The 26,917-nt window shown below is 40.5% G+C and overlaps 2 protein-coding genes across 6 annotated transcripts; one reads left to right on the top strand and one right to left on the bottom strand.

Annotated features, from left to right (window-relative positions):
- Positions 1-244: 244 nt before the first annotated feature.
- exoc1l (exocyst complex component 1 like) lies at positions 245-1,581 on the bottom strand (the record flags this gene model as incomplete). Its single annotated transcript, XM_080463907.1, has 3 exons — positions 245-514; positions 1,070-1,248; positions 1,461-1,581. The coding sequence occupies 3 exons, from the start codon at positions 1,579-1,581 to the stop codon at positions 245-247; spliced, it is 570 nt and encodes a 189-aa protein (XP_080320033.1).
- Positions 1,582-6,549: 4,968 nt separating this feature from the next.
- Positions 6,550-26,564, top strand: clockb (clock circadian regulator b). 5 transcript variants are annotated; one of them, XM_080463902.1, is made up of 24 exons: positions 6,550-6,687; positions 8,863-8,953; positions 9,297-9,455; positions 9,908-9,996; positions 10,841-10,900; positions 11,623-11,771; positions 12,447-12,538; positions 12,775-12,864; positions 13,082-13,202; positions 13,607-13,720; positions 14,549-14,667; positions 14,760-14,842; positions 15,165-15,271; positions 15,393-15,540; positions 15,675-15,750; positions 17,335-17,479; positions 17,666-17,769; positions 18,534-18,629; positions 18,884-19,042; positions 21,950-22,150; positions 22,956-23,281; positions 23,438-23,570; positions 23,900-24,034; positions 24,387-26,324. In XM_080463902.1, the coding sequence occupies exons 4-24, from the start codon at positions 9,980-9,982 to the stop codon at positions 24,678-24,680; spliced, it is 2,769 nt and encodes a 922-aa protein (XP_080320028.1). In that variant the 5' UTR covers positions 6,550-6,687; positions 8,863-8,953; positions 9,297-9,455; positions 9,908-9,979; the 3' UTR covers positions 24,681-26,324. The 5 variants fall into 5 exon arrangements, with proteins under 5 accessions (XP_080320028.1, XP_080320030.1, XP_080320032.1 ...); XM_080463904.1 differs by having other exon boundaries at positions 6,578-6,647; XM_080463906.1 differs by having other exon boundaries at positions 6,583-6,687; positions 23,903-24,034; positions 24,387-26,564.
- The last annotated feature ends 353 nt before the right edge of the window (positions 26,565-26,917 follow it).

Genomic DNA, 26,917 nt, shown 5'->3' with positions numbered 1-26,917 from the left:
AGGTCTTCATTAGAGCCCTTGTAGTGCAACAGAAGCCACAAGATCACATTTACTCCACAGTTTCTCGCTGATACAAGTTGCATACAGTAAATCCAACAATCTCAACAACAACGACAATAACACACACACAACCACACACACACACACACACACACACACACACACACACACACACACACACACACACACACACACGCACACACACACACACACACGCACACAGACACACAATATCATCATGGTGTTATGCATCCAGTGGCACTGGACACATGGACAGACACACCAGATTGAAAGCATAGAAGCATATCTGTGAAAGAACGATGCAGTCCCCTCTGTTGGAGTAGAAGGAGGTGGGCTTGATGTACGTCCAGTCAAAGTTCCGCAGGTTCAGTGACCTCTGACAGTGCTGGTCGCTGAGGGCAACCAGGGCACGCACAAAAGAGTATTTGGCTGAGCAGCTGGTGGCTGTAATTGTGCGCACCTTGTCGAAATGCAGCAGGAAACATGGGTCATCCTGAAAAAAAAGAAAAAGATTTGCAATTCAGTGTTTGAACAGGTTTTTTCTGTGGTACACAAAAGAAATGTAGGCGCTTTTATAGTTCGCAAATAGTATTATCTTAACAAACGTCTTGAATGTCAAAACCAATGTTTTTTTGTTTTTTTGTTGGTCCCATGAAATTGTGTAGTTGAATGATGAACGTCCGACTTGACCCATTTAAGTAAAACATTTGCCATTTGATTAATTTAAATAACTCGATAAAATTATTCAATGCTTAAATTTTCCAACCCTGAAATATTACCATTGTGAGTTGTGTGTTATTTGCAGCTCAAAGCCAAAATACAAGTATTTCTGTAACTCTAAGCTTAATTGTGTGTTTTATTTTAGCCATTCAAGAGAATCACTTTTTGTTTTCCGGTTGACACAAACAGTAGTAATTAAAAATAGTTTACTTACACTGGCTTATCAAGCTTGAATCATAAGAAAGGTATTTATTTTGTCATTCAGTGACACACTGACTTCATTTATGTTAAACTTCATAAAAAGCTTAATATGAAATAAAATGATTACCACATCGGGGTCCCGACCATCAACAAGAGTCAGGTCGTACAGGGACCAGATCTCCGTCCTCCTGTAACAATCCTGGATGCTGGAACGTTTGGTGTGAGACTTTTTGGATCCAGGCTTCAGTGGCGTCTTGGATATTTGACACTGTACAATACTCAACTGCACCACTTTGTTTTTGGCAACTGAAAGAATAAAGAACAACATTTTAAAAAAGGTGCAGTACTATATGATCCTAATAATTCCAAGCCTTGTCATTTTTTACATCCCCTGTTCATTACAGTAGCGCAGTTTCCAAATGCTGCTGGAGAAAAAAAACTTAATGTGATGATATGAATCCTTGGAATATAAATGGCTTGGTTGAAGATAGATTTCGGTCAACAAGAGAGCTGTTTACCTGATACACAGATAAAATGTCTTCCGTGACATGGCTCTTCAATCTCTATAAACTCCACGAGTCTTTGTTTTGCAGGTCGGAATAAAACTCTCTGCATCTCCTCCCTCAGAAGAGACGACATCACCAGAGAGAGGAAGAGAGGAATCAAAACCTCACAAAAAGGCTTCACAAAAACAGAAATGGCAGGAGAAGGGAACGAGGAGTGACAGCAGATGAGAAAATCCCAAATGAAAAAAAAAATGGGATGTGGAAAAATATGTTGTAGATCACGACTCCTTGATATCTGGCAGTGATGGGGCGGGAGGTGGGGAATGTCTCCTCCAGTCTGACCGTGTAAAACTATGTGGTGAGGTGAGTGCTCACACTGCACACACAAACACACACATTTCACTCTGTAGTAGTCAGATTTGATGATCCGTTTTAATCGTTGATTAAAGTACTGCTCTCATGCCAACAGGGAGTAAGTAAAGGAGGCAATTAAAGGCCAGTCTCGTCTTCATTTTAGCTTTTTACTGCTTCAATTAAGATCCATTATGATGTTGTGCAGGTTTCCAGCAAATATGGATTACACTCTTGCTCTCATATTGTCTCAGCTGAAATGTGTCTGGGTGTGTTTTTCTGTGGTTGAATGTGGTTACATGTTCCCTCACACATTCAGGGTCTCTTTCCTCAATATTTGTGGTCTTTGTGTCTGTCCTCCACTCACATACAGATAGACATTGATATTTACATGGGCACGGTGCCCAGTGTTTATCTGTGATTAAACGGTTGTTGTGTGGGAATAGGAAGGCCCACAGCACTTTGCATGGATTCCATTACCCTTTAGTAATTTAATCTCTGAGAATAGGTACAAGTAGGGTGAAGCACTTATATCCTTATATGGGGTGGGGGGGGGTTCTAAGCACAAAAAGGATAATACACATCTTTAGTGATCGTAATCCACAGGATAATTGCTGTCAGGCATAGGGAACACGATGTTGCATCATCCGAGTTTGTTTTGCGAGTTTAGCAGATGCCCGTCCGGGCTGTGTGCGGGGGACTTTTCTAAAAGCCAAAATACAAAAGAAAAGCACTGATGGGATTTGTTTGCATCAAAGAGTGTAGCTCCATTGGATTTGTCACATTTGTGAAAACAAAGACGGGTCCTTCCACTGCTAAGTGCTTTATTGTTGTTCACGTTGATGGTTTTTGTGGGTGTTCACTTGAAAAGCTTTTTGCCTCTGAGATGGAAAGATGAGCGGATGGCCAGGAAGTAGGGAGGAAAGGAAATATACAAGTGTTGAATCCTATGAATAACGCATGAGGTTTATTGTACCTACTTATCGTGACTTTATCCCAGTGCATCTGCCATGCGCTCTGAAAGGATTATCATTCACACAATGTTTTGAGATATCCATAATATCAGCTGGAATAACAATTTCTTCTAGGGGAAAAAAAAAAAAAAAAAGCAACAGTGACTTTCTGACATTTTCTTTTGTGACATCCACAATTGTATTCATAATAAAAATGTCATGTACAATGTCCATGTATGCATTCATGGTATGTTTCTTTTGCACAGTAGAAGGAATGCAGATGAGTAACTTGGACAATCTTTAAGAAAAGACCGTGAGAAGGGAATGCTGAGAGTTTTGAAAAGCATTGTGCACAGAGGTACGGGAAGGTCTGAGAAGCCAGCAGTAAGGATAAAGTAAATAAATCTATTTCCTGGATAAAGCAGAGGTGGTTAGGAAAAAGAAATAGAAAGAACATAAAGGTGAACAGAAGAGCAAATACATTTGAAAGTTATCAAGAAACTTGAAATGAGGGAGAGAACTACTAAGTGCTGGGACTAAAAAAGGAAAATCTTAAAATGGAAAATGCAAAAGAACAAAGCAAAGATAGAGCGATGCAACAAAAGATGTGAAAAAAATAAATGAGGCCTCACAATGAAAATGAGAAGAGGAGACCGGGGAGTGGAGATGAAGTGAGGATAAATAATACAGATTATGCAGAAAGAGGTGCTGAGCAAAGGAAAGATCAGAAAGGAAAGCACATAATAGACACGGAAATAAGGAGAATACTCTAAAAGCGGATAGGAACTAATCTCAACAAGCCACAGGAGAACTGAAAATGATGACAGAGAGGAAGGACCGAACAGAGTTCATGCAGAGGAAGAAGACTGACGACAGCGGGAGGAGACAGAAAGAAAAAAGCAGCACGAGTGTAATGACACCAAGAGGAGGAAGGTAGTAAAGAAGCTTGCATTGTTTTAAACTACACAACAAAAGTCTGAGGACGGTATTATGGCTGCTGATGTCAAGGCATGATTCTTATATTGGCTTGTGAAACCACAAATTGGGCAACTTTTACTCTATTTTGCATTTTTTAATCAGTTAAATGCTATCACATTTGATATTTTGGAGGAAATGTAGACATACAACATCTTTCTCAAACAGGAATTACATTTTGTCCTCGCCTGCATTGTGATTATACTTATACTGCCGTCATGGGACTCATTGCTCAGAGAAATAAAGAGTCTATCAACCAGATGAGCTGCATTAGATGATAGTATACAATTTAGAAATGACTCATAGTTAATAAAGAGGAATGACAATCTGAAAATACCATGTACCGGTACATTTACCTTGACAAACACAAAATGACTCATGCTTGTCTCACACTGTCAGTTTTTCACTTTGCTTTACTATTTCTGATGTTATATTTCTGACACACTATTTGAATTACTACACAAATCTGATTCCTTAGAGCGAAATGCTGATTTTATATACATTTCTTTAAATGAAATGCAGTAATGTATTTGTTTTCATACATTATTGTCTGAGATTTAAACATTGATATTTAATGCAGCCGACCACTGTGGATGCAATAAAACAGCCACGCATTGAAAAGTAACTTAATTCACTGAGTAGTTGTGAGAAAACGTTTACCCGAGTATTTTTAACAACAGTATTTTAGCTTAGAATCTAAGGCAATTTAGCCAATGTAGGAGTACTTGAGTACAGGCTTTCCGTATTCATTCCACCTGTGGACATAGACATAAAATAATAGGTCAATTCTCTCCAACTGACTTTTGTGCTGATTTATAGGAGAATGAAGAAAGGCTCCTCATGACGCTACCGGATTGTCCCAAAGAAAGTCCACAGAGAACTATAGATTTAGTATCTATTGGAACATCTTTCACATTCTGAGAGATTTAAATCAGAGTTTGGAAACGTATCAATAGTGTTCACTGTTCAAATGCACGGTGGTAAATGTATTTACCATTACCATTGCATTCATGTATTATAAGAGAATCAGAGCTCGTCCCTCACAGTCCTATGCTCTAATAAACCTGTGCAAGTGAATGGATTGTTGATAAACCGTACTGCAAAGCTCTTGGAAACATGTTTACTAGGACGCAGTGGCCTGGAGGTTAGGGAAGCAAGCTTGTAACCAGACGTGTGATGGTTTGAGTCCTATTACCAGACATCAGAGTGGATCTCCGAGAGAGCAGCCACAACACTTTCCACTCTCACTGCAGTGCTGACATGATGGCCCTGTTTTTGGTTTATCTGGAGTTGTAAATACCTGGAAATGGTCGGTCAAAGTTGACTTTCACTAGATGTGTCCAAAGTTCAGCACCAGGGCCAATTATTGCCTGAGGTCAGATTTGACATGACTCGGCACCACGTCTTAAAATGTTAGAACGAAATGAATCTATATGCAACTTGTAAATGCTATTTTCAACTAATGACTGAGGATCAGTCACAGCCTGTTGCTATGTGCCTGCCAGTAATTTCTATGTTATGCATAGAGAATAACACATTTCCAAATATGATAGACAGATAGATAGATAGATAGATAGATAGATAGATAGATAGATAGATAGATAGATAGATAGATAGATAGATAGATAGATAGATAGATAGATAACTTTATTAAGAAGAAGGTACATGGAATGTCAATGTCAGCAACATTTTTTATTCTTTACAATTTTGCAAAGATGGGCTAGTAGCCCTTGGGTATTTTCACATGATCATTTGACATTTTTGTGCAGTTCGTGGATATGTATATATATACATATATATATATATATATATATATATATATATATATATATATATATATATATATATTTATATATATACACACACACACACACACACATATATATATATATATATATATATATATATATATATATATATATATATATATATATATATATATATATATATGTATGCAAATGTAGATTGGTGTGTGTGTATATATATATATATATATATATATATATATATATATATATATATATATATATATACACACACCAATCTACATTTGCATACAGCCCATATTGTACATTTTTATTCAAATGCCTTCATAGGTTTGCCCGTATCTATGCATCCCTCTATCATTTTCTTTACTACAGTACATTTTGTACTCTTGCATGCAGTGGATCAATAAAATATTCAGATTTTAACTCTGTATTTCAAGAAATCTTTTGGGGAAAAAACAAGCACTGACATCTTGCCTCTAAAAATGATATTTGTGATGTAAAGAAATAAAAGAGCACAACTGAAAAGATTCGGGGAACCTCGATACAATGTATGTTCAACGTCATGGCGTAAAAAGCTTGTGATTGGATGTCTATTTAAGGGGAAACCCCTCGCCATCAGGCAGGGCCATCCCAACCCTACTGCATCCTCCTGGACACCATCCAATGTCACATTCACTCCAAACACTCTTCACCTGGATGTCATACAGCGGTGCTGGGAAGGCATCTGGATCTTGATATGTATATTTTAAGGTTTAGTATTTTCAGATCATAACACGAGGAAACAGTTGTTTTTGTGTGTGTGTGTGTGGCTCATAGTGCGTCCATCATTTTCGCCTTGAACGCATCATTCCAGTGCCAAAGCGCACAGTATTCACCTCGTTATCTCATTCTCTATATTGATTGCATATTTTTGGCACAGCCAGAGAAATAGTTTGGATGATGTGGAAGCCACAGAAATGCGAAGTCATTTCCCCGTTTCGAAGATCACTCAGCGATTCCCTCCGTTTTTCTGCTGCTTACTGTACTTGCAAAATAGTGCGCCCTACTGTCTCCATTGCGCATGACTGTACGTCGTAATATGAAGTAGGCCTCCTGTTTTTCTCCCCAACCCGGAGTCCTCCTGGCCCCCACCGTCTCGATGCAACGCTCAAGTAAGCAAAACACGGAGAGCGCCGTCGATCGTCCGTAAAGGTAAGGCCCATTTTTAATGCGCACACGAAGCCCGTGGCGGCGGCCGATCATCCAGCGAGTGCGTCCCGCGGTGATTTGTGGACGGTGTTTTCGGCTTGCGGAAGCGGTCGGACTGCAGCGCAGGCTTCGGCACTGTTTCCGCACGCTCGAGGGAGAGCAAGGCCCAGTGACCCACATTCAGAGCAGCCAGTGTCTATGTGTACGAGTGGGCGAGCGCGTGCGCGCGCGCGCGTCCCTGCCACTGTGTGTGTGCGCGCGTGCCCAGCTGCCCGTGTATGTGTGTAGATGTGTATGTGTGTGTGTGTGTGTGTTGCGTATGTACACATACATCTGCCGCGAAAATGTTTCCACCGTCGCAGCTTTTGGGCTTTTTCTCTCCGTCGCCGACATTCACGCTGCTGCCGGCTGCGGCCGGGACCTTGCCCCGCTCGGATGTTTCGGCTCGGCTCTCTCGCGGTGTTTGAGGTAATATTTTAGAGATTATATTGTCTTCAATGTCAGTTGTTGCGTGACAGCTTCGGGCTCGGCGCCAGCCCGCTGTGATATAGGGACTCATTTCTCCTCTCTTTTTCGAGAAATGCCTTTTTTTACCTGCCGTTCGGGGCCGACTGGAGTTTAGCGGGGAGGAAAACCGGGGCAGTAAGAGCCTTAAATCTCCCGAGTTAAATGAGCAGTTTTCGGCAGCGAGCTTAGTTAGCCTGCTAGCTAGCCACACGGCTGCTCTCTGTCGGTTGTATAACTCACACCTGTGGCGTTATAAAAAGGTTTCTTTAACGGTACCGGGCAGCCAAACGGCTATTTGGACCCACTGCAAGGCTCCACACCGTGGCCGTGCTGCTTAAACATGAGAATTGGTTCATTGGCAATAGTGTGTAGAGCTTCTCCTTCACCCAATGAAGGAGCTCAGTCTAATGAGGCTGCACTTATTGGCCGTCAGGAATACTCGACTATAGGTCAGCATCCCGAATTAGAGCCCCGGGACCACCACCACGACCCCCCACACGCCAAAATACCATCATATCATCATAATAAGACAGCAGAGAGAGCTGATGGTCTCTACATGCTGTACAGGAGCCTGTACAGATAATGGTAATTGACAAGAGTCTTAATCAGTCAGACATTATGGATAGTTATTATTATTTAAGTGGTTAATTTTTTATATTATGTGTCTTGAGACTCCAGAAGGGTTGTTTACTTGGCGTTTCAAAGATGTTGTTTGTGGATCTTCTTCTCTTTCTTGTTATTGTCCATATCCATGAGGAAAATAATAATCTGCATAGTGTGCCACATATGTGGAATACCAAATGATGCTCTGCACATATTTTAGAGAGGTTTATTTACATTGCAAATAGGTTTATAAACGAGGGAGAAAAAAGTGGTTTAAAAAGTGGAACATGTGCCCCAAGTTCGAATTAGCATGTGAGGAATGGGGCCACCTTTGGAGGTTAGGGGGCCCTGTACACATGCTCAGTACATGTAGTCTCTTCCTGAATGGCTTTCGTTTTCTCCACTTCCTTAAATCTCTCTTGATAAATGAAGTGTGTTTCTGTTATGGATTGTTCATTGTGCCAAAACAAGAAATCTCAGATTCTCAGAGATTTAAAAGACAAGAATAGTTGAGATGTGATCATTAGTTATAAACGAGTGGATCCTGTCACCAAGCTGAATAATATAGAAAAGCGTAATAGCAAGAGAATGTAACATGTTGGTGATGTCTGACAGTTTAATTGTAGCCACCCGAGTTGCAAAAGAATCATTACATTTAGCTCTTTTGTAGAACAATAAACTATCCCACAGTGTGTACATTTTTTCCTACTTTCTCACAATGAACAGTTAAAAGGTTCGTTTTGGAAAGAAAATCCACCTAAATCGGTTTGATTAAAGATAGAAAAATATGTTTTTGGAATATTCAGTAACTTTATAGACAGTTTTGTGAGGCATCAGACTATTTGTTGCGGATACATTATTCCATTTCAGCTTAAAAATGCCAACTTTCCCAAGTTACCAGGTCTCAGTTTACCTGACCGTTTACACACTCAATAAATTGCTGCCATTTCTTCCATCTTTACATTCAATTCAGCGACTTATTTATCGTTAGTATTTCCATGCACGGTTAACGTTAAACAGAAGCCTGCGGCGGGTTTGTGAATGACTCCTGGGTCTTTTGTGTCGTAGGAGAGGTGTGGCCTGCACATGAGGATTTGTCAGTACCTGGAAGGCCAGGTCCTGAAACAGCTCGTTTGGCAGACAAAACGCATTCCGCAAAGTAAGTTAAAACACAAAACTGGGTTTTCACGTAATAAATATTTTCATAACTTGTTCCCATTGCTGCAGGGGTATACGTCAGTCTCACTGTAAACATGTTGCAGCAGAGTTCTTAGAAAACCCAGGGACTTTGTTTGGGGGAACTTCATGTCAATAATTTGTGTTTTCACATCTTGATTCATACAAGAAGTGGAGTTGGAGGAGTTTTTCTTCTCCTGGTGAAATCATTAATTCTTTTCTGCTTGTACAAGAGGACGTAAGAGAATGATGGTCATTGGACCATCCTGACACGATGAGCCTTTTTGTGACTGACCGAATTTTTCTGCTCTGATCTCAACCCCCAGGTTCAACTGACCACCATGTCTTTCCCGTGTTCTGGTTCCCTCTCGTGACCTCAATGACCTCAACACCACTTTTGACCCTCAAGTCAGCGTTGACCCCGCACCCTTTGTACAACCCCTGAGAGAAGACCCCAACTGAGCGCGTGCATAAGCTGCAGTGGGGTGAGAAGTGATCATGTCGTTACACATAGAACTGTAATGTGATGCATTTGATGGTTATTGAGTGAGTGAATCCATTTAGGGTTTTTTTTTTAATTTCACAGATACAAAGCTTCTAAATGCACACATGAATGCTTTGCATTGTCAGCATGGACATTTAAATCAACTTTGCAACTTGAATCTTGAGCTTCATCTTAATCAGTTTTCCAGAATGGGTTTTAGAGTGCATCTGCACATAAAAAAAAAGGTAAAATAAAACCTAAAACCTTAGGCTGTCAATTTTCACAAGATCATGATAGGATAAATAGTCAATTACAAGTGATATGGATAGAAAAGAGACACCATTGTTTTACTCTCTCTGCAGTGCATTGCGTGACAGCACGTGTTTTCAGTCCCCTGAGATGGAGCATTAACTTGTGGCTAATGCTCAAACTCACGCTGTTCCTTCCCTCCAGGTGGTCTTCCAAATGCCTACCTCACGCCTAAAGAACAAATCACTGCAGCCACAGCCCTGATCAGCAGCCACCATGACATCAAGCATAGGGTATGCTTGCAGCACACTCTCAAAGAAGAATCACGCTCTCATAAATACAAGCTGTTTGTCTCAACATTAAGTGATCGTGCAAAGTGTTTTCGTTACTGTGTCATTAACAGATTTTCTTTGACAATATTTTGACTTAAAAAAAAAAGAAAGAAAAAAGTTAATTGTGAAGTCGCCTCGGGGAAGCCTCCGACTTTTAGTGGAGAATCTGGGAATATGAGTTAAAAAACCAATATCACCGTATGTTTTTAAAAGATCAGTTGATAGCCTCACAGTGTGTGATTGGGTGAAAGAGACGCACTAAAGTGGTGTGTGAAAATGGATCAGTTACAAAACTGCAAATGCTTCAAAGGAAAGACCTCACTTATGAACTTGACTTATGATGTTGCGTAAACTACAATACTACGCTATCTTGCACCGGCTTTTTGAGTGTCTGTTGGATTAAGTAACACAATTATTATTTCTCTGGCATTCCTTCAAATCTTTCGCTTTCAGACATTGAAAACATTTACATTCGCATCGATTTGTTCAGTACAAATGATAGCATTTTGTTTGGTATTCACTAAAACATGCGTAAGAACACACCCAGTTATACAAATACGATTAACCTTCTTGGCAAGCACAATGCATTCCTTCCTGCTCTTTCTGTTTCACTCTTTTTTTTTTTTTTACTTGACCCAAAAATAAACCGGCTTTTGGCATGTGTAGTAGGAATCCTCTCATTAGTCAACATTCGTCGTTTGCTATTATTAACAGTGCATATGTGCTGTCAAGAGACGCGCCCACAGGAAAACGTAACGTGACTCTGTGTGTGTGTGTGGTGTATGTGTGTTTTTTTTTTTTTTAGGGATGATTGTAGCATCTTTGATGGGTTGATGGAAGAAGATGAAAAGGACAAAGCAAAACGGTAAGAGGAGGACTATACAGGTGTATCTCAATTTTTGTCTTTTCATTCAATTTGACACTTCTCAGAAAATAACTGAAATATCTCAAGCATTTTTCAATTTTTCCAATTGTGAAAGTTATGTGCCTCGATTTAAAAAGAAAAACTATCTGATCATGTCAATTGTTCTAATTATGTCTGAGATACTGTATCTTTATGACGTTTGAGGTAAACTTATGAGGAATAAAGCAAAAAGGCCCAAAATATATCTACTTATTTGTAATTAACCCAAATATGTGGAAACTGAATTATATAGTGGCGTAGTCATTAGCATTCTAGGTTCATGGAATCGAGTCCAGTCCCTGCATTTCTTTGTGGAGTTTGCATGTTTCCTCTGGCTCTAATTTCATGCATTGAGCCCCCCCCCCCCCCACCCCCCGTTGTTAACTCGGACAAGCTGTCGTGACTGACTGCATGTTTACCTGGCAGCTGTCAGTGTAGAAACCAAACCACAACAGGCGCTAGACAGCACTTATTCACCTAGGTTACTTTATTAGTGAGCAACATTGATATCAGTGACAGTGGCTAACGTCAGTGTTCATCAGGGGAGCTCGGTGGCTTGCTTAAGGAAGCTCATCACTGCAAGGATTATGTGATTGATATTATATTGCTGGGATTGTTTTATAAGATTATTAGGTGCGGTCTTGGCTTTGTTGGCAGCAGATTAACTGTCTGTTTCTTCACAGCGTGTCCCGTAACAAGTCGGAGAAGAAGCGGAGAGACCAGTTCAATGTCCTCATCAAGGAACTCGGCACAATGCTGCCGGGAAACACCAGGAAGATGGACAAGTCCACCATCCTACAGAAAAGCATCGACTTCCTGTGTAAACACAAAGGTTAGAGCTCCCTACTGTCCTCACATCTCTTCCTGTGTTTATGTCCAACAACTCACAGAGTCGAGGTTTCTTTGTTCATAATCAGGTGGATTGGTAACTTTTGGTGCACATGGTTTTTAGAACTTGTTTACCTTTGTCATTAAAACTCTATAAACAGGTGGCATGTTAAAATATAACGCTCCGAGATGTCAACAGAGTGCAGTGTACTCTGCTAGATCCACTGAACAAGAGTAGAGTGTTTGTCCCTTCGAGTCACACAGATGCTCACTTCACTCTGCTCCAGGCGTGGAGGAAGAAAACCATTTTTACAGGTTTTTTTTTCCTAAACTACTGATAAATTATTTTTTTTACTTGAAACATTTTATTGAAAAAAACCTTATTCAAGTATAAAAAATTATTGTGCAGGCCTGGGCCGAGGTTAGTTCCTCAGGTTCAAGTTGTTATTGTTGCCTTGCAAAATGATTAAACATCAGCCGCTCGGCCCCGGTGCTCTTGATGCCCTCTGATATCTGGTTGTTCAGTTTCGCGCCTGTCTTTTCTTTGTGGGCCTTGCATCTACTTTGTTATGGTTTCCGCTTTCACCACATCATATTTAGTTTACTAAACATTTTCCTGAAAGTCCTTTTATATATTCGCTGACATTTTTTGCTATGTTTTGTTTGCTTCCTTCGTCAGAAATCGCAGCCCAGTCGGAGTCGAGTGAAATCAGGCAGGACTGGAAGCCTCCGTTTCTTAGCAATGAGGAATTCACTCAGCTCATGCTGGAGGTAAGAAATGTCATCTTTTGTTTGTAATCCTGCTTTTTTACTGACGCTACTGTTATGTTAATGCAATGGGAATTTATTTAAATTTCATTAAATAATGAAATTATATATTATAACAGATGTATTTAGATAGGGGTTGGTTAGATATGTCACACCCTCGCAACACTTAATCTTGTGAGTGAGATCCAATTTTAAGGCTTTGATATGTAGCATGTTTCACTATTTGCCCTCTTTCTTAGGCTCTGGACGGCTTCTTTATAGCAATAATGACTGATGGGAACATCCTCTATGTTTCTGAGAGTGTCACCTCTCTACTAGAACACCTGCCAGTGAGTATCTCATGTTGTTCTTCCTGTGTGGGATGAATTAGTCAACGTATTAGTCATACATTGCATTGTGGAACAACAAGCTTAAACAGGATTTTTTCTTTTTTTTTGTGTGGCTGAGATTAAATATGTCAGAATGACCTACATGCAAAGAAAAGAGGGATTGGCTTTTTCTTGACTTGTGTACGTTCTCATGCACATTTCTGTATGTGCTTAACAGGCGGACTTGGTGGACCAGAACTTGTTAAACTTCCTGCCCATTGGGGAACACTCCGAGGTGTATAAGGCTCTGTCCACACATCCCTCCGACTCGGAGAGCCTTAGCACTGATTACCTGAAGAGTCAGTAACACCCTATCATTTTGTTCCTACCTCATCTATCTGATGATGCAATGTGATTTTTTGTTTTTCACTTTTTTTTTTTCTACAATTTATTTTTTTTTTATCATAAGGGATGGAAACAAAAGCAGAGAACTAATAATCAAGGAATCTTACTTAATAAAACTAGTTGGTGATGTCTTTTCAAAAACACATTTGAACAAATAAAAAACCCCAACATGTGCTCTTCTATTCTTTGAGACTGGGGGAGCTAAACAAAAGGCTGCAATATTTGGTCAAACTATAGCAATAGAAAATACTATGTTTACTTTCTGGCCTGATGCTTGAATGACACTGTCACTGGTTTGTCTTGATTCCCTTACAAGCACCATGACACGCTTTTTTAAAACTTTTTCTTTTGTCTCCAGCTAAAAATCACATGGAGTTCTGCTGTCATATGCTGCGAGGAGCCATCGACCCTAAAGAACCTCCCGTCTATGAATATGTTAAATTCATCGGCAACTTCAAGTCTCTTAACAACGGTATGTCTCGGAGTCATGCGGTAATGGGATTTACTTGAACCTCTCTTTTGTAGAATTCTGCTAAATTCCAATACAACAAGACAGAACTCACCTAAAAGTGAAAATCTTGTGTGAACTGGTTTGAGCAAGGGTGTCAACCATAAGGCCCGTGGGCCAAAACTGGCCAGCAGTGTTTCCAAGGAACGCAATTGTTTTTTAACACATTTCTTAAGTGTAGCGAACACAACACTAAAACCCTTGTTGAGATATTGGTGATGCTGCCATGAAAATTAGCTGTCTCGTTGCTCAAAGCCATGTTTGTCAGGGTGAGTTTGTAAAAACATGCATAGTGCAACAGCTATAGACATTTTTTTCTCGACATTTCACTGTATTTTGCACCTGAAAGTTTCATTAAAAATAGCTTTATGTTAAGACTTTCAATAGTAAATGTTTGGTTTTGCAAAAATATGGACATTTTCATCACCTATACTCTGCACCACAACAAAGAAAAGCTTTAAAGTTTAAATTTAAAGGTTATTATGGTATTATTTCCCCTGTCTGGGCCACTCAAGGTGACACTGAGCTGCATTTGGCCCCTGAACTAACATGTTTGACACCTGTGGTCTCGAGGTTAGCCCTCAACTCCCAACTGCTCAGGTTGGATCAAAAAACTGCATCCAGTGTAAAACCTGTGGCGATCTGTCAGGGAGCAGCAGAAACGCACACTCTTACTCAAGCTGCTATGTACAAGTCGATGCAGCTGCAAATGCACCTAAGTTATAAACGTGAGTGGACCTATTTTTGATAACGTGTTCCTTCTGTGTCATCCGTTCACTCTTTGCGGAGCAGTTCCCAATGTGACGAGGAATGGTCTGGCAGGGGTGCTACAGCGGTCGCTACAACCTGCCTTCGATGACCAGGTGTGCTTCGTAGCCACCGTCCGTCTGGCCAAACCCCAGTTTATCAAGGTATTGTCGACAATTGCTCCCACTTCCTTCATTCATTTGACTTGATTTAACACATGTCTTACAAGCTGGTCTTACTTCTTTTATATTTATAGGAAATGTGTACGGTGGAGGAGCCCAATGAAGAATTTACCTCTCGGCACAGTTTAGAATGGAAATTCCTCTTCTTAGACCATAGGTAAAAACACAGACACACATATTTAAATGGCCGTCACTGCTTAAGATTCTCCGTTAAGTGAAGTATCTACAAGAGTTGAAAGAAAAGGTGCAAAAAAAGATTCATGTTACGTAAAGCATCCTAGACACTATTAATATTAATAAATACACTAAACATAAACCTCATGGGAGATTTATGCTTCTTTTCCATCTTTTTAACAAACATCTTTGATACTATGCAACCTCTGCTAACTTCAGTAACAGTTGATTCTTAATAAATCTTACAAAAAGAAATAGAAACTTAACTCGTATCTCTTTTTTTTTTCTCCTTAATTTTGTTTCAGAGCACCGCCAATCATAGGCTACCTTCCTTTTGAGGTTCTGGGAACGTCAGGGTACGATTATTACCATGTGGATGACCTCGAGACGCTAGCCAAATGCCACGAACACTGTCAGTACTCACACTTATTCAAATTCAGCTTGGATTTAGTTGTTGAAACCTTTTTTTTTTTTTTCTTCTTGTCGTGTGTAATGTGTTTGCTTTCGCCTCTCCCTTCTTTTCTTGTTTGTAGTGATGCAGTACGGTAAAGGGAAGTCATGCTACTACCGTTTCCTAACGAAAGGTCAACAGTGGATCTGGTTGCAGACACACTACTACATCACCTACCATCAGTGGAACTCGCGACCCGAGTTCATTGTCTGCACACACACAGTAGTCAGGTAGAGTTGAACGTAGTAATCAACAGTACAATTACAAAATCTTTTTTTTGTGACCTAATTTTTATCTGTTGCATCTGCTACAGTCCTGTGTCTGCCGGCTGCTCCCTAAAACCTTGTTCTTCTTTAAATTGCAGCTATGCAGAGGTGAGGGCTGAACAGCGCAGAGAGCTGGGCATTGAAGAGTCTAACCCAGAAGTTACTGTTGACAAGGTGAGAAAATTACAGCTATAATCACATGTCTTATGAATTAAAAGAACCCAACTCATCAAATGCTGACAAAAAAAACCCAAAACATTTTAAAAATTTGTTGAAATTTGTCATTTAGGAATTGGTATCATCAACTTGAAGGAATAAATAAATACCTGTTAGTTTCTACTAGTTTTGTAGTCGCGACCACACCAGACAAAACCAAGACCATAATAAATTCATTAAAGGAAAATCAAAATGAACCATGTTAGTTCAGTGATTTAGAAATTTAAGTTTGCTTTTAAAAAATCTTATCTCAACAATGTTTTATCAACAATTACTCTTTCATTTTTGAAATAATTAATGAGGAATTGAAAACTATTTAATGCAAAGCCTAAACAACATGTGGTTAATAAACACTCTTTAAAGAGAGAATGCTACACCGGGAAGAAAACCATAAGGGCTTTTTGCAGAGGACTGCAAGGTCCAATTCTATTAAAAGAAATGATGATTTAAAGAAAAGCTTAGTTGCATTTCTGAAACTTGGAGACTGGAGCATTGTGGAGTTTTACAGTGATGCCTCTTCTATTAACAACCCTCTCAACATGTGTCATGGTTTTATTCTGAGAAGATAAGTACAACGTCAGAATCTCACCAACTATTTACTGATCTCTGTTCTGTTGCTTGAAATGTGGCCTGAGCTGTGCTGTTCTGAGAACCTGGCACTGAGAAATAAGGTGTGGGAATTTGACTTGCAGGTGAATCACTGGGTGAATCTCAGTTTGGTGTCCTTCAAGTTCTCAGCCTCAGAGATCAAAGATACAAGCAATTGAAAGAAAATTACTGGATTAGACTGAAAGAAACTTAGTCATAAAGAGTTGGCAGATATTAAGTAATTAACTGCTCTCACGAGCATTTCCTCTGCAGGTTCAATACAATGATATTTTCAAATTTTCACAATAAAAAAACTTTTTGAAGGCCTACAGTGCAATGCAGTTTTTGACCTAAAACTTTCTGAACACATTTTCAGGGTTACTAGCTGTTTTTGGGGGTCCTTTGGTAATCTTATCGCTAAGGTACAGACAAAAAGCGGAATGTATGCGGAGTTGGGACTTTTGATCTGAGACCAGGAGAAGACCGAGTGAAAATACCCACCAATCCAAGATGTGACCAACACCGACAATGTCCATTTTCTTACTTGTGTACCATTTAGCCCAAGACCAATGATAAAATGTTCCATTTTATAGTCTCAGTGAATTTTCTTTTTTCTTTGAATCACAGATAAAGTCAATGATTTATTTAAATTTAAAAAAATTAAAATAAATCATAAATTATAATTTGGGAAGAATTCACAGGTAAAAAGAAAAATCTTCCATAATTTAAAAAAACGGTTTTTTGCTTTTTTTTAATCTTTACTTATTTATTTATCATAGCTGGCTGAACAGTTGGCTAAAATATATGTCTACATGTTTGAATAGGTTCATCCATCACAGGCTTTATACTGGAGGATATTTGGCTCAGTCACAGTTTGCTTTATTTGTGTTCCACCATATGTATGTATACTGAGTAAAAGTATTGACACAATTATATGCTGTCTTTACATTCCAGAGTCAGGACTCTGGCTCGGAGTCACAGCTGAACACATCCAGCCTAAAAGAGGCTCTGGAGCGATTTGACCGCAGTCGAACGCCTTCAACTTCCTCGCGAAGTTCGCGCAAGTCCTCATCCCATGTTTCTGACAACACTTGCACTTGTAAGTAACACACACAGTTGCATGCACATGCACATCGTTAATGCATTATCCATGACGTATATTACAAAAATGAGTGAGTAACTCGTCCATCTTGGTGTCTATTGGGACGACTAAGTCCCGCAGTAAGACGATACGATGTGATCAGCAGGCTCTGGAAAAGACCCATTAATGATTCTGTCTCTGCAGCAACAGCTTCCAAGCTGCACATGGACACGGCCACGCCGCCCCGACAGTCACTGGCCTCGACCATGGAGATGACATCACAGCGTCGCTCATCCATTAGCAGCCAGGTGAGACATGATTGGCTTAAAACAGTGTTGCATAGCAACCTGTCATTTGTTACTTCGCAGAAACCTTTGTATGAGACACAAGCAATGTGAATAGAGATTTAGTTCAAATCACCTGTAATTGTGGGCGAAGGACCTGCTAGACCGAGGAGAACAAGTCTGACCTACAAAAAAACTATTTGTAGAATTTCTATTAATGTACAGAATTTACTACAAAGTCCTGCTGGAAAGCATCAGAAAAGACTAGACACACTTTTTTCTTTCTTTCTTTTTCAGAATGTCAAAACTCTCTTGTAACTTTTGCATTCCCACCGATGAGGTCAACATAGCTACATGTCTCCACTGTTGGTTTTTTTTGTGGTTTTTTTATTGGTGTAGAAAATGTTTTTACTATACTAAACAAATAAATCAGAAATATGAGCAGAGAATGATTGGGAAACGGAATAAAAACTCTTTCTGCTAAAGTCAAATGAAAACTAAGCTTGCGAGTTACTGCGCCGTCCCTTTTTTCAACCCTGAGTCACGAGACGGGTGGGGATGGTATGCTGATGATGTCGAAGTAGGCCAGAAGCCAACAATGGGGTTTCATTGCTGTGTCAACATACAGGATGAGAAGTTAATTGTGAAAAACATGAATGGGTGTTGCTAGATTATATACCATCTGTGTAAAGGTGCGCCGTTAAAAGAAGGATTGTTTGGGCAATCAAGGCATTTTAAAGCACTTAACTTCTCATTCCTATGTTGGATTTTCTTTCTTTTTTTTGCAGTCTATGAGCTCCCAGACCACCGGACAGAGTGTGACTCCGGGCATGATCACTCAACAGCAGCCACAGCAAGCACAGCAACTCCAGACTAATGTTCAGGTGAGACAATGACATGGAAGAATAGGTTTACGGTTTGCTGACTGATTTTTTTGTCAACGATTTTGACAACAAATTATTCACCAATGTTGCATTTTTTTCAATAAAAAAAGGCTTCAGATGTAATAATGATTGCTAGTTTCATAAGTAGCGCAACTTTTATGCCTTGGGATTATTGTTCGAACATTATTATAATCATTGGCAATGAATTGATCGACAGCATCAAAGGTTCACTTTCTTCTTTTCTCCCCCCACAGCCGGTGATGGAGTTCTCAGCACAGGTGAATGCAATGCAGCACCTAAAGGACCAGCTAGAGCAGAGGACCAGATTGATCCAGGCCAACATTCAACGGCAGCAGGATGAGCTCCGACACATCCAGGATCAGCTGCAGAGAGTCCAGGGACAAGGCATCCAGGTATGCTGTGGACACACAGAAACAGGTTCAGCACGTCTCAACAGTCTGTAGCAGATGATTGTTTTTTACTGTATGTGATTCTGCACATTATGATTACAGTATTGAGGACTAAATTAGACCGTGGGCTACATGATATCCTATAGATCACAATGAATTAACGCCTTCCTCTTAAAGCCCTGCCAATCCAGCTTTATTGAATGTTATGTTACCTGTTGATATTTGCGAGGCACCGTATGTTAGTATTTTCAAAAAGGAGCTAAAATCTTTTCTTTATTGGCAATAGCTTTTTCTTAGTTAAATCATGTCCTTGAGCCTGGAGGACTCCTTTGAATCCTGGTTGCAGAAACAAGCACCCAGTGTAGAAAATATCAGCCAATATTTTGTGTCAGTTTAAACTGCTTACATTTTCAGCCAGTAGCTGTTGTAATCTGCCGGCCCCATTAAGTTTTCACCATGTAAACACTTCAGTCTGATTATAAAGTCACCATTCAATTGAATATATGATTGGATCTCGGGCAATGGTGTAGTTCGGATTTTGATCCGATCATAGTCCATGTGACTGCGTACATACGCTGGTGTTTTGAGGAACATGTAATCCGTGCCATATCGCGCAAAAAAGGGTTTTTGCCTCCGCCTGATAATATTTTCAGCCCAGAGAATGATTCGTTGAAAGCATACTCACGCTAGTTAATTCGGTTTTTGATACGTGCGGGCTTCCAGGTAATGCCGGATGTGTGATCCTGCGTGCATGTCATAGACAACTAATGTTACAGCATTATGGGACTGATCCACTGAAATGAATCGGGTCTCATCTTGGTGCGTATGAACTGGGATGACATTCCGATTATTTCATTCGGTGATTATGTAAATAGTACCATCAAAGAATTCAATCAGATTGACAAAAAAGTGGCCATATAAACACAGCCAGCGTAAAAGAATTGGGAGCAGCCAAATAGATTTTAAATATTATTTTGATTGTAGTTGTTTATGTATATTTGTTCTGATCATGTCTCTTAAAAGCTTTTATGATTTAAAGTTCAGAATTCCTCTTTTCCTTTTGAGCTACAGTTCAAGTTGGCCAAGTGCTATAGAAATAAATTCATTATTGAATTAAGTCTTAAAGGCTTCACACTGACTGTTATATCCTTCTGTCTATATTTCCTCTTACAGATTAGTTGTCTTTATTCATTTATAAAAGGTTGTATTGGATAAAACTGCACTTCTGATACTGGTGCAGAAATCAATAAACCAGCAAGGTTTGTTCTGATTTGATTGTTTTTGTAATATTTAAAGGAGACATATCATGCTTTTAAATCCTTCCTTTTTACATATAAATCATACAGTTGTGGTCTATACAACGCGAAACTGCAATGCTTGGGTCTGAATTCCTCATTATTATAGCTCCACAGGCCCCTTTTCAACCCCTTTTCTGATGCGCTTCTAAGAGCAACTCGTTTTGGGGCGGTCTCTTCAAATGCAAATGAGACACTTCATACCCCGCCTCCTCTCCAGGTTGCAGAGGTGACACTCGGTTCAACGTCACCCAGTTCGGCCATCTTTGTAGTTTGATAGAACAGATACAATTATCTAGCGGCGCAGAAACTTTATATTCACACATTATTTACAAAATGTCAACAACGGAAGATTTGTCCATCCAGCCATACATGTTGGAGCCAGAGTCGGACCCGGCGGAGCGAGATGAAAATGACGATGATGCACCTACAGAACAACGTCTTCATATGGATGTAACGCAATGGTGTGTTACTATATTTACACTAACTTCTCCATCCATGCCCACTACTACAATACTGCCTGTATTACAACGACTATTTAACACAGAAGTTACATTATAATCTAAAACGAGCACACAGCGCTAACATATGAAGACGGTGCAACTGCTAATGCTAACAAAACAATGACAGGGACGTCTTATCATCACACTTTTTAGCGTTATATACAGCTTACCGAAGTGCTCTGTTCGTCGTCTCCATAGATAGAAGGATCTGACCGCTCAATCAGACCAAGTCTTTCGGCAAATCCTTCTTTATACTGGCGGAGGTTGCTGAAGCAGTCGTCCTTAAAGTGATTCGCGCACACAAAAATGACCTTACCCACAGATGTGGGTACATTTCTGTGAAAAATAAAACTCAACCAGGCACTTCGAAAAGGTTCTGATGCTGGGAGACGGTGTAACGAAGCTTGTGGGTTACTACATCCAACAACCGAACATTTCGACTTATCCTCTCGTAACTTCGGTTGGACTACAAAATCGCAGCGAGAAACAAAAATGGCGGATTGCTCGAAATGTCGATGTCCTAATTTGGCAGTTCCGCTGAGAATAATGTGACGTCATTGTTCAAAAAACGTAATAGAGAATAGAAAAATCGAAACCGATCGCAAAATATGACCAAAACAGAATATAAAGATATCAACGGAGCACCTGAAGAGACTACTTTGAACTTTTCTGTACTTCTAAACACTCTAAATATACAACAAAATGCATTTAAGGGCTAAAAAAGTGGATTTAGCATGATATGTCCCCTTTAAGGTTTGAAAACAGCAAACATGAAGGTTCTTGCTAAGAGTATTTTCCAGATCTAGAAAATCTCTTTAGCCAACTAAACTTGGTTGCAACCTCTCTTCCTTTTAATAGACTAGTAGGCGTATGGTGCTTTGTCTCTTCCTGCTGTGTTGTACTTATTTAGCGTGACCTAGATCAGGACTGGAATCATGCATTATGTATTTAGAAGAAACGGCAATAATAAACTTTCACAGCCTGAATATTCATCCATTGAGTCTATTTTCTCACAGGTGGCCTTCATGTTGTTGCTCTAAACACCGAGTGGATTGGACAGAGAAATGTCCAAAAGTCAACCTGTCTTACATTTGATGTCTTTGTGGTGACAGATGTTGCTGCAGCAGCAGGGTGGAGCGATGAACGTACAGCTCCCTCAGGTTGGGTCGGTCCAGCAAACAAATACTCTGACCAACCAGGTCCAGCAAGCCACCATTAACCCCGTCCATTCGGGAAGCCAACAGCTGACCATCCAGCAGCAGGCTCCTCCCCCTCAGCAGAATTTACAGCAGCAGACCAACACCCTCACACAGGTGAGACACATAAGCATACAAAACACACTCTTATGTTCCTAGTTTTGTTAAAATTGTCTTTACTTTGTTTTTTGAGAGAGAGCGAGAGAAAGAGTGTGTCAATGACTCATGACTTACTGTGTATTCCTTGTGTGGAAAAAAACTCCAAGTCCTCTTATAGAATGTAAACATCATTAGAGTCTAGTTACAGCTGAATTTTCTGTATGTAAGAGGTCCATGAATTCAGAGAGAGATCCCTCATAAATGTCACTTGTATATGAAAAGTGTCTAATAATTTGTAATTGAGTTGTATTCCAGGTCTGCAGAAAACACTAATCTTGTTCAAACTTTCTATACTTGAGTTTGCATTTTTGTAGAGAACGCCACAGTGCGGGACTGCACTGTGATGATACATTCATTCAGATGAGAGAAAAAAGCCTCAGGGCATGAGGTTTGAGCTCATAATCATGTCAAACCACAGGAAATCCTGTGTGGTAGTCAAGGATCATAAAACATACAAAGACAACACAGACCATGTTTGCTGTGGTTACGGATACCAGCCATACTTATGATGACCCTCCACAGTTAACATTTCACAATTGTAATTTTTTTTAAAGCAGGCTGCTTAACAAAAGCATCATTGTTGTGTATCAGTAGTAACCACACAATAATCTGAGAGTGGCTTCACTTGTGTTCATTTTCTTAACTGTTCTTTCTAATAGGATTTGCGATCTTTGTATAAGACCACAGGCTCTTACAAAGTGATCATCTTAATTGTTCCGAGTAATTTTTGATTAACGTTCTCCTCCCCCTTGTTTCTTTGCAGCCGCAGCGTCAGCAGCAGCAACAACAACAACAACAACAACAACAGCAGCAGCAGCAGCAACAACAGCAGCAGCAACAGCAGCAGCAGCAGCAGCAGCAGCAGCAGCAGCAGCAGCAGCAGCAGCAGCAACAGCAGCAGCAGCAGCAGCAGCAGCCTGCTCAGGCTCAGCCTCAAGCACAGGGCTCCGTATCTGGTCCACTATATAACACCATGATGATTTCCCAGCCCGGTCAGGCAAACGTGCTGCAGATCAGCACAAGCCTACCACAGAACAACGCACAGCAAGGCACAGCAGTGGCAACATTCACACAGGACCGACAGATCCGGCAAGTACACAGTGATTGCACCTGATACATGGTGAAACTGCTCACACTTGAGGCTGTTGAGGCATTTTAGAATAGTGCTTTTTGACAAAGGATAACTGTCCACTGGCAATTTTCTGAACTCTTGTTGTTTTGTTATGCCGATTTCACCCTCTTTAGATTCCCAGCAGGGCAGCAGCTTGTAACCAAGCTAGTGACGGCTCCTATGCATGCATGTGGTGCAGTCATGGTGCCTACGTCCATGTTCATGGGGCAGGTGGTTACTGCATACAACCCCTTCGGTGGCCAGCAGGTAAGCATGTCTCAACAAGGAAATGTCGTCTCATGATGTGTCGCATTATTTATGAAAAGTTTGATGCCAAAGTATGATACATGTTTTCGAGATAGGAAGAAATTGGGTTAAAGTGTTTGGAAATTTGTTTAAGTTATAGTAATAGAACAAAGAAAACAGAGCTGTTGTGTTGTCTTCATTGACATTTTTGATCTTTCCAAAAAGTCCAAAAAGTTGATTTCATTATGAAGGGATCATAAAAAACCTTGTCTGTCTAGCCGAGAGAAGCTAAAAACAAAACGAGGGTGGAGTGAATTCTTCTTCATTGTTAACCACCTGTGTCACTCCAGCAGGGAGGGCAGACTCAGACTCTGACTCTGCAAGCTGCCCAGCCTCCCCAAGGCCAGGCTGACGGCCAGAACCAGACTGCTGTGGTGGCACAGAGCAGCCAGCAGGGGCAGCAGCAACAACAACAATTCCTACAGGTATCCGGAGGGGGCAGGGGCTTCAGGGAGTTTGGAGGCTCATTCGGTCTTTATTTTAACGTCTAATTACCTTTGCCAATGAAAGTTCTGGGCGAAAATTATGTTTTTGTCCGCGTGTATTTATTTATTGGTTTGTATGTGTGCTACCAACTTTTTGCAAAAACTATGACCGGAATTGCATGAACAGTTCAGCGATGAACAGTGAGTAATCATGGATTAATGTTTGGACTGGCAGCAAGTTTTACAGTTTGATATTCTGTATTCTGTTGCACATTTTATGGTTGTTTAAATTGGTGATAAGTTTTCTAATTATTGTGTTGTTGTTGTTTTTTTGTTTTTTTTTTCCATCCAGGGCACTCGTCTTCTCCATAATAACCAGTCTACCCAGCTGATTCTGCAGGCAGCTTTCCCACTCCAACAACAGGGCACTTTCACGCAGGCAGCGCATCCACAGCAGCAGCAGCAACAGCAGCAGCAGCAGCAACAACAACAACAACAACAGCAGCAGCAACAACAACAGCAACAACGACAACAGCAACAGTCCCACCACCAGAGGCACCAGCAGCAGCTGAAGCCGCAGCCGCAGAAACAGCAGAAAGCCTCGTCGTCACACAGGACTGACAGCGTGAGCAGCCAGCCACAGTGAAGCCAGCAGGAGAAGACAATGAGTGAGAAAGCCCGGCGCGGGGGGGGGGGGGTTTAGGGCTTTAAAACTCTTCATGGGGGATCACTGCAGAGGCTTGTTTGCTCGTGTGGCTGAAGCAAATTCCCTCTTCCCCGGAGTCGTTACCCTCCTTCCTCCATCTAAAAGAAGTGAAGCATAGGAACGAGGAACGTCTGTGAGCCCACCAGGAACTCACCAAAGATTGTTACTATGGCAACAGAATGGATTTAAAATCCCCGTGGTGGGGGGAGAGCTCCGGTCTCCGTGGAAACCTGGGAAGAAAAAAAAAAAAAAAACTTATGTTATTGCCCCTGATAACAATGGATACTTTTTGAAGGCGAAGTGGACTGACCTTGTACAGATTGACTGTATGATAAAAAAACAAAACGAAACAAACACAACATGTAAATATCCAGCATAGCCTAACAGAAAACAGAAATGTAGTATTTTATATGATTGCATGGAAAGAATAACTGTGTAAGCTTTTATTAGTTGCTTTTGAAAATTGAATTTTTACTTGGTTCAAGTGTTCTCCGGTCAGAGGTGGCGCAACGGCGTGCGCCCCTCGACCATACCCATCCCCGCCCCCATGCTGGAAAAAGAAAAAAGAAAGAGAGAAGTCCAGTTTGAGGCTTTAAAGCTCTGTCCGTGTGTTTTAAAAAAACTAATATGGTTGGGCTTGGGTTTTACTCTGTGGAAGTTGTGTTTTTGAACACTGTGTCTCTGAGACAAATATGGCTCTTTTAACTTTTTAATCACAAATTATATTTGGCAAGAAAGTAGATAACAGTTTAACTGACTTATTTGCAGGATGATTACTGTATGTATAACGGGTTTAGTGATTCCAAGTGCCAATAACTTAGTCAATTATGATTTTTTAATTTCAAACAGACTATTCAAAGGCGTATATATTTTCCAACAAGATATTACCCCTAATGAAGATCATGCGTGTGTATATATTAGGGATTATTTTTTAACACTCAGAGAGCCCTATACGTAAAAAAAACAGTATATCCTCAACCTCCTGAAACTTTAGCACTTGATGTGGTTGTGTACAGTAAATCACTGTCGAGCCCTAGTTGTTTGTAATCCGTGGTGTGATTCTGTGAGTTTTTGAGAATACAATCTTTGTATGCATGAGTGTGTCTGAGGTTGACGCGTGTATGCGTGTGTGTGTGGGTGTGTGTGTGTGTGTGTGTGTGTGTGTGTGTGTGTGTGTGTGTGTGTGTGTGTATATATGTGTGTGTGTGTGTGTGTGTGTGTGTGCGTGCGCGGGTGTGTGTGTTTGTCGCCCCTTCGTGTCTTACAATAATTGACTTAGTAAGGGTTTGAAGTTGCTGGACGGTACTTGTATTCTCAGGAATGTGGAAAGTTTTAGCTTCTGCCTCAGTCTGGAACTAGACTGCGAAGGATTATACAGTGATGCTGCAAAGACCAGGGGAAGAAGTGTCAGAAAGGGTGTGGCGACTGAATCAAATTTGACCTACTTTTTTTTCTTTTGTTTCCCCCCCCCAAGCCTTTCTTGTTTCCTTTATCAAAATAGAAGCAGAGTCTACCTGACGGGAGCAAAAAAACATATGCTTTTCTGTGAAGGGTGGAGGGAGTTTTTGAGACACAGCTGAGCAGAAAAGGAAAAAAAAAAAAAAAAGGCAAAACCCTTTAGCTTTCCCCCTGACTGGAGTCGGCTGACTCCATTATACCAGCAATTGCGCATTTCTACTAACAGCCCCGTGGTCTGCTGTATCATCAGTGTGTCATCCTTGCGTCTCTTCCTTGGCCTCAGAAATCTTCATGCAGTTCGATTCTCTCATCTATCTCAGTTCTCAAACAGCAGTTGAAACCGGGACTGGGTTCCAGGTTCATTACAAAAATAAAAGCAGAAATGGGTTTGAGCTCAGCCTGTGTGCTACAGTGATAAGCCATATCAAACAGAAAAGCCTTGGATTGGAGGAAGGGGAACGGTTTGGCAAAGGAGCAGCTCGAATGTGTTGTTTTTTTTCCGTCTCGGCTTGTAGTGAAGATGGTGTGAATGGATTAATGTGAGTGTGATTATAGCATCTCCTTTTCTTGATCCTACTTCTTGTATCACTCGGGGGGTGTCAGCGTTGGTTTCCCCTGGCGATAGCCAATCAGTTCTTGCGTTGCAGTATAAAGAAATAATTGTAACTTTCATGAAACGTCCTCCTGGGTTGAGCTCGATATTGTGCAAGTCCGTTTGA

This window comes from Lipophrys pholis (assembly GCF_963383615.2).
Source record: "Lipophrys pholis genome assembly, chromosome: 5".
Lineage (NCBI taxonomy): Eukaryota > Metazoa > Chordata > Actinopteri > Blenniiformes > Blenniidae > Lipophrys > Lipophrys pholis.
This window is presented reverse-complemented; position numbering and strand designations above follow the sequence as displayed.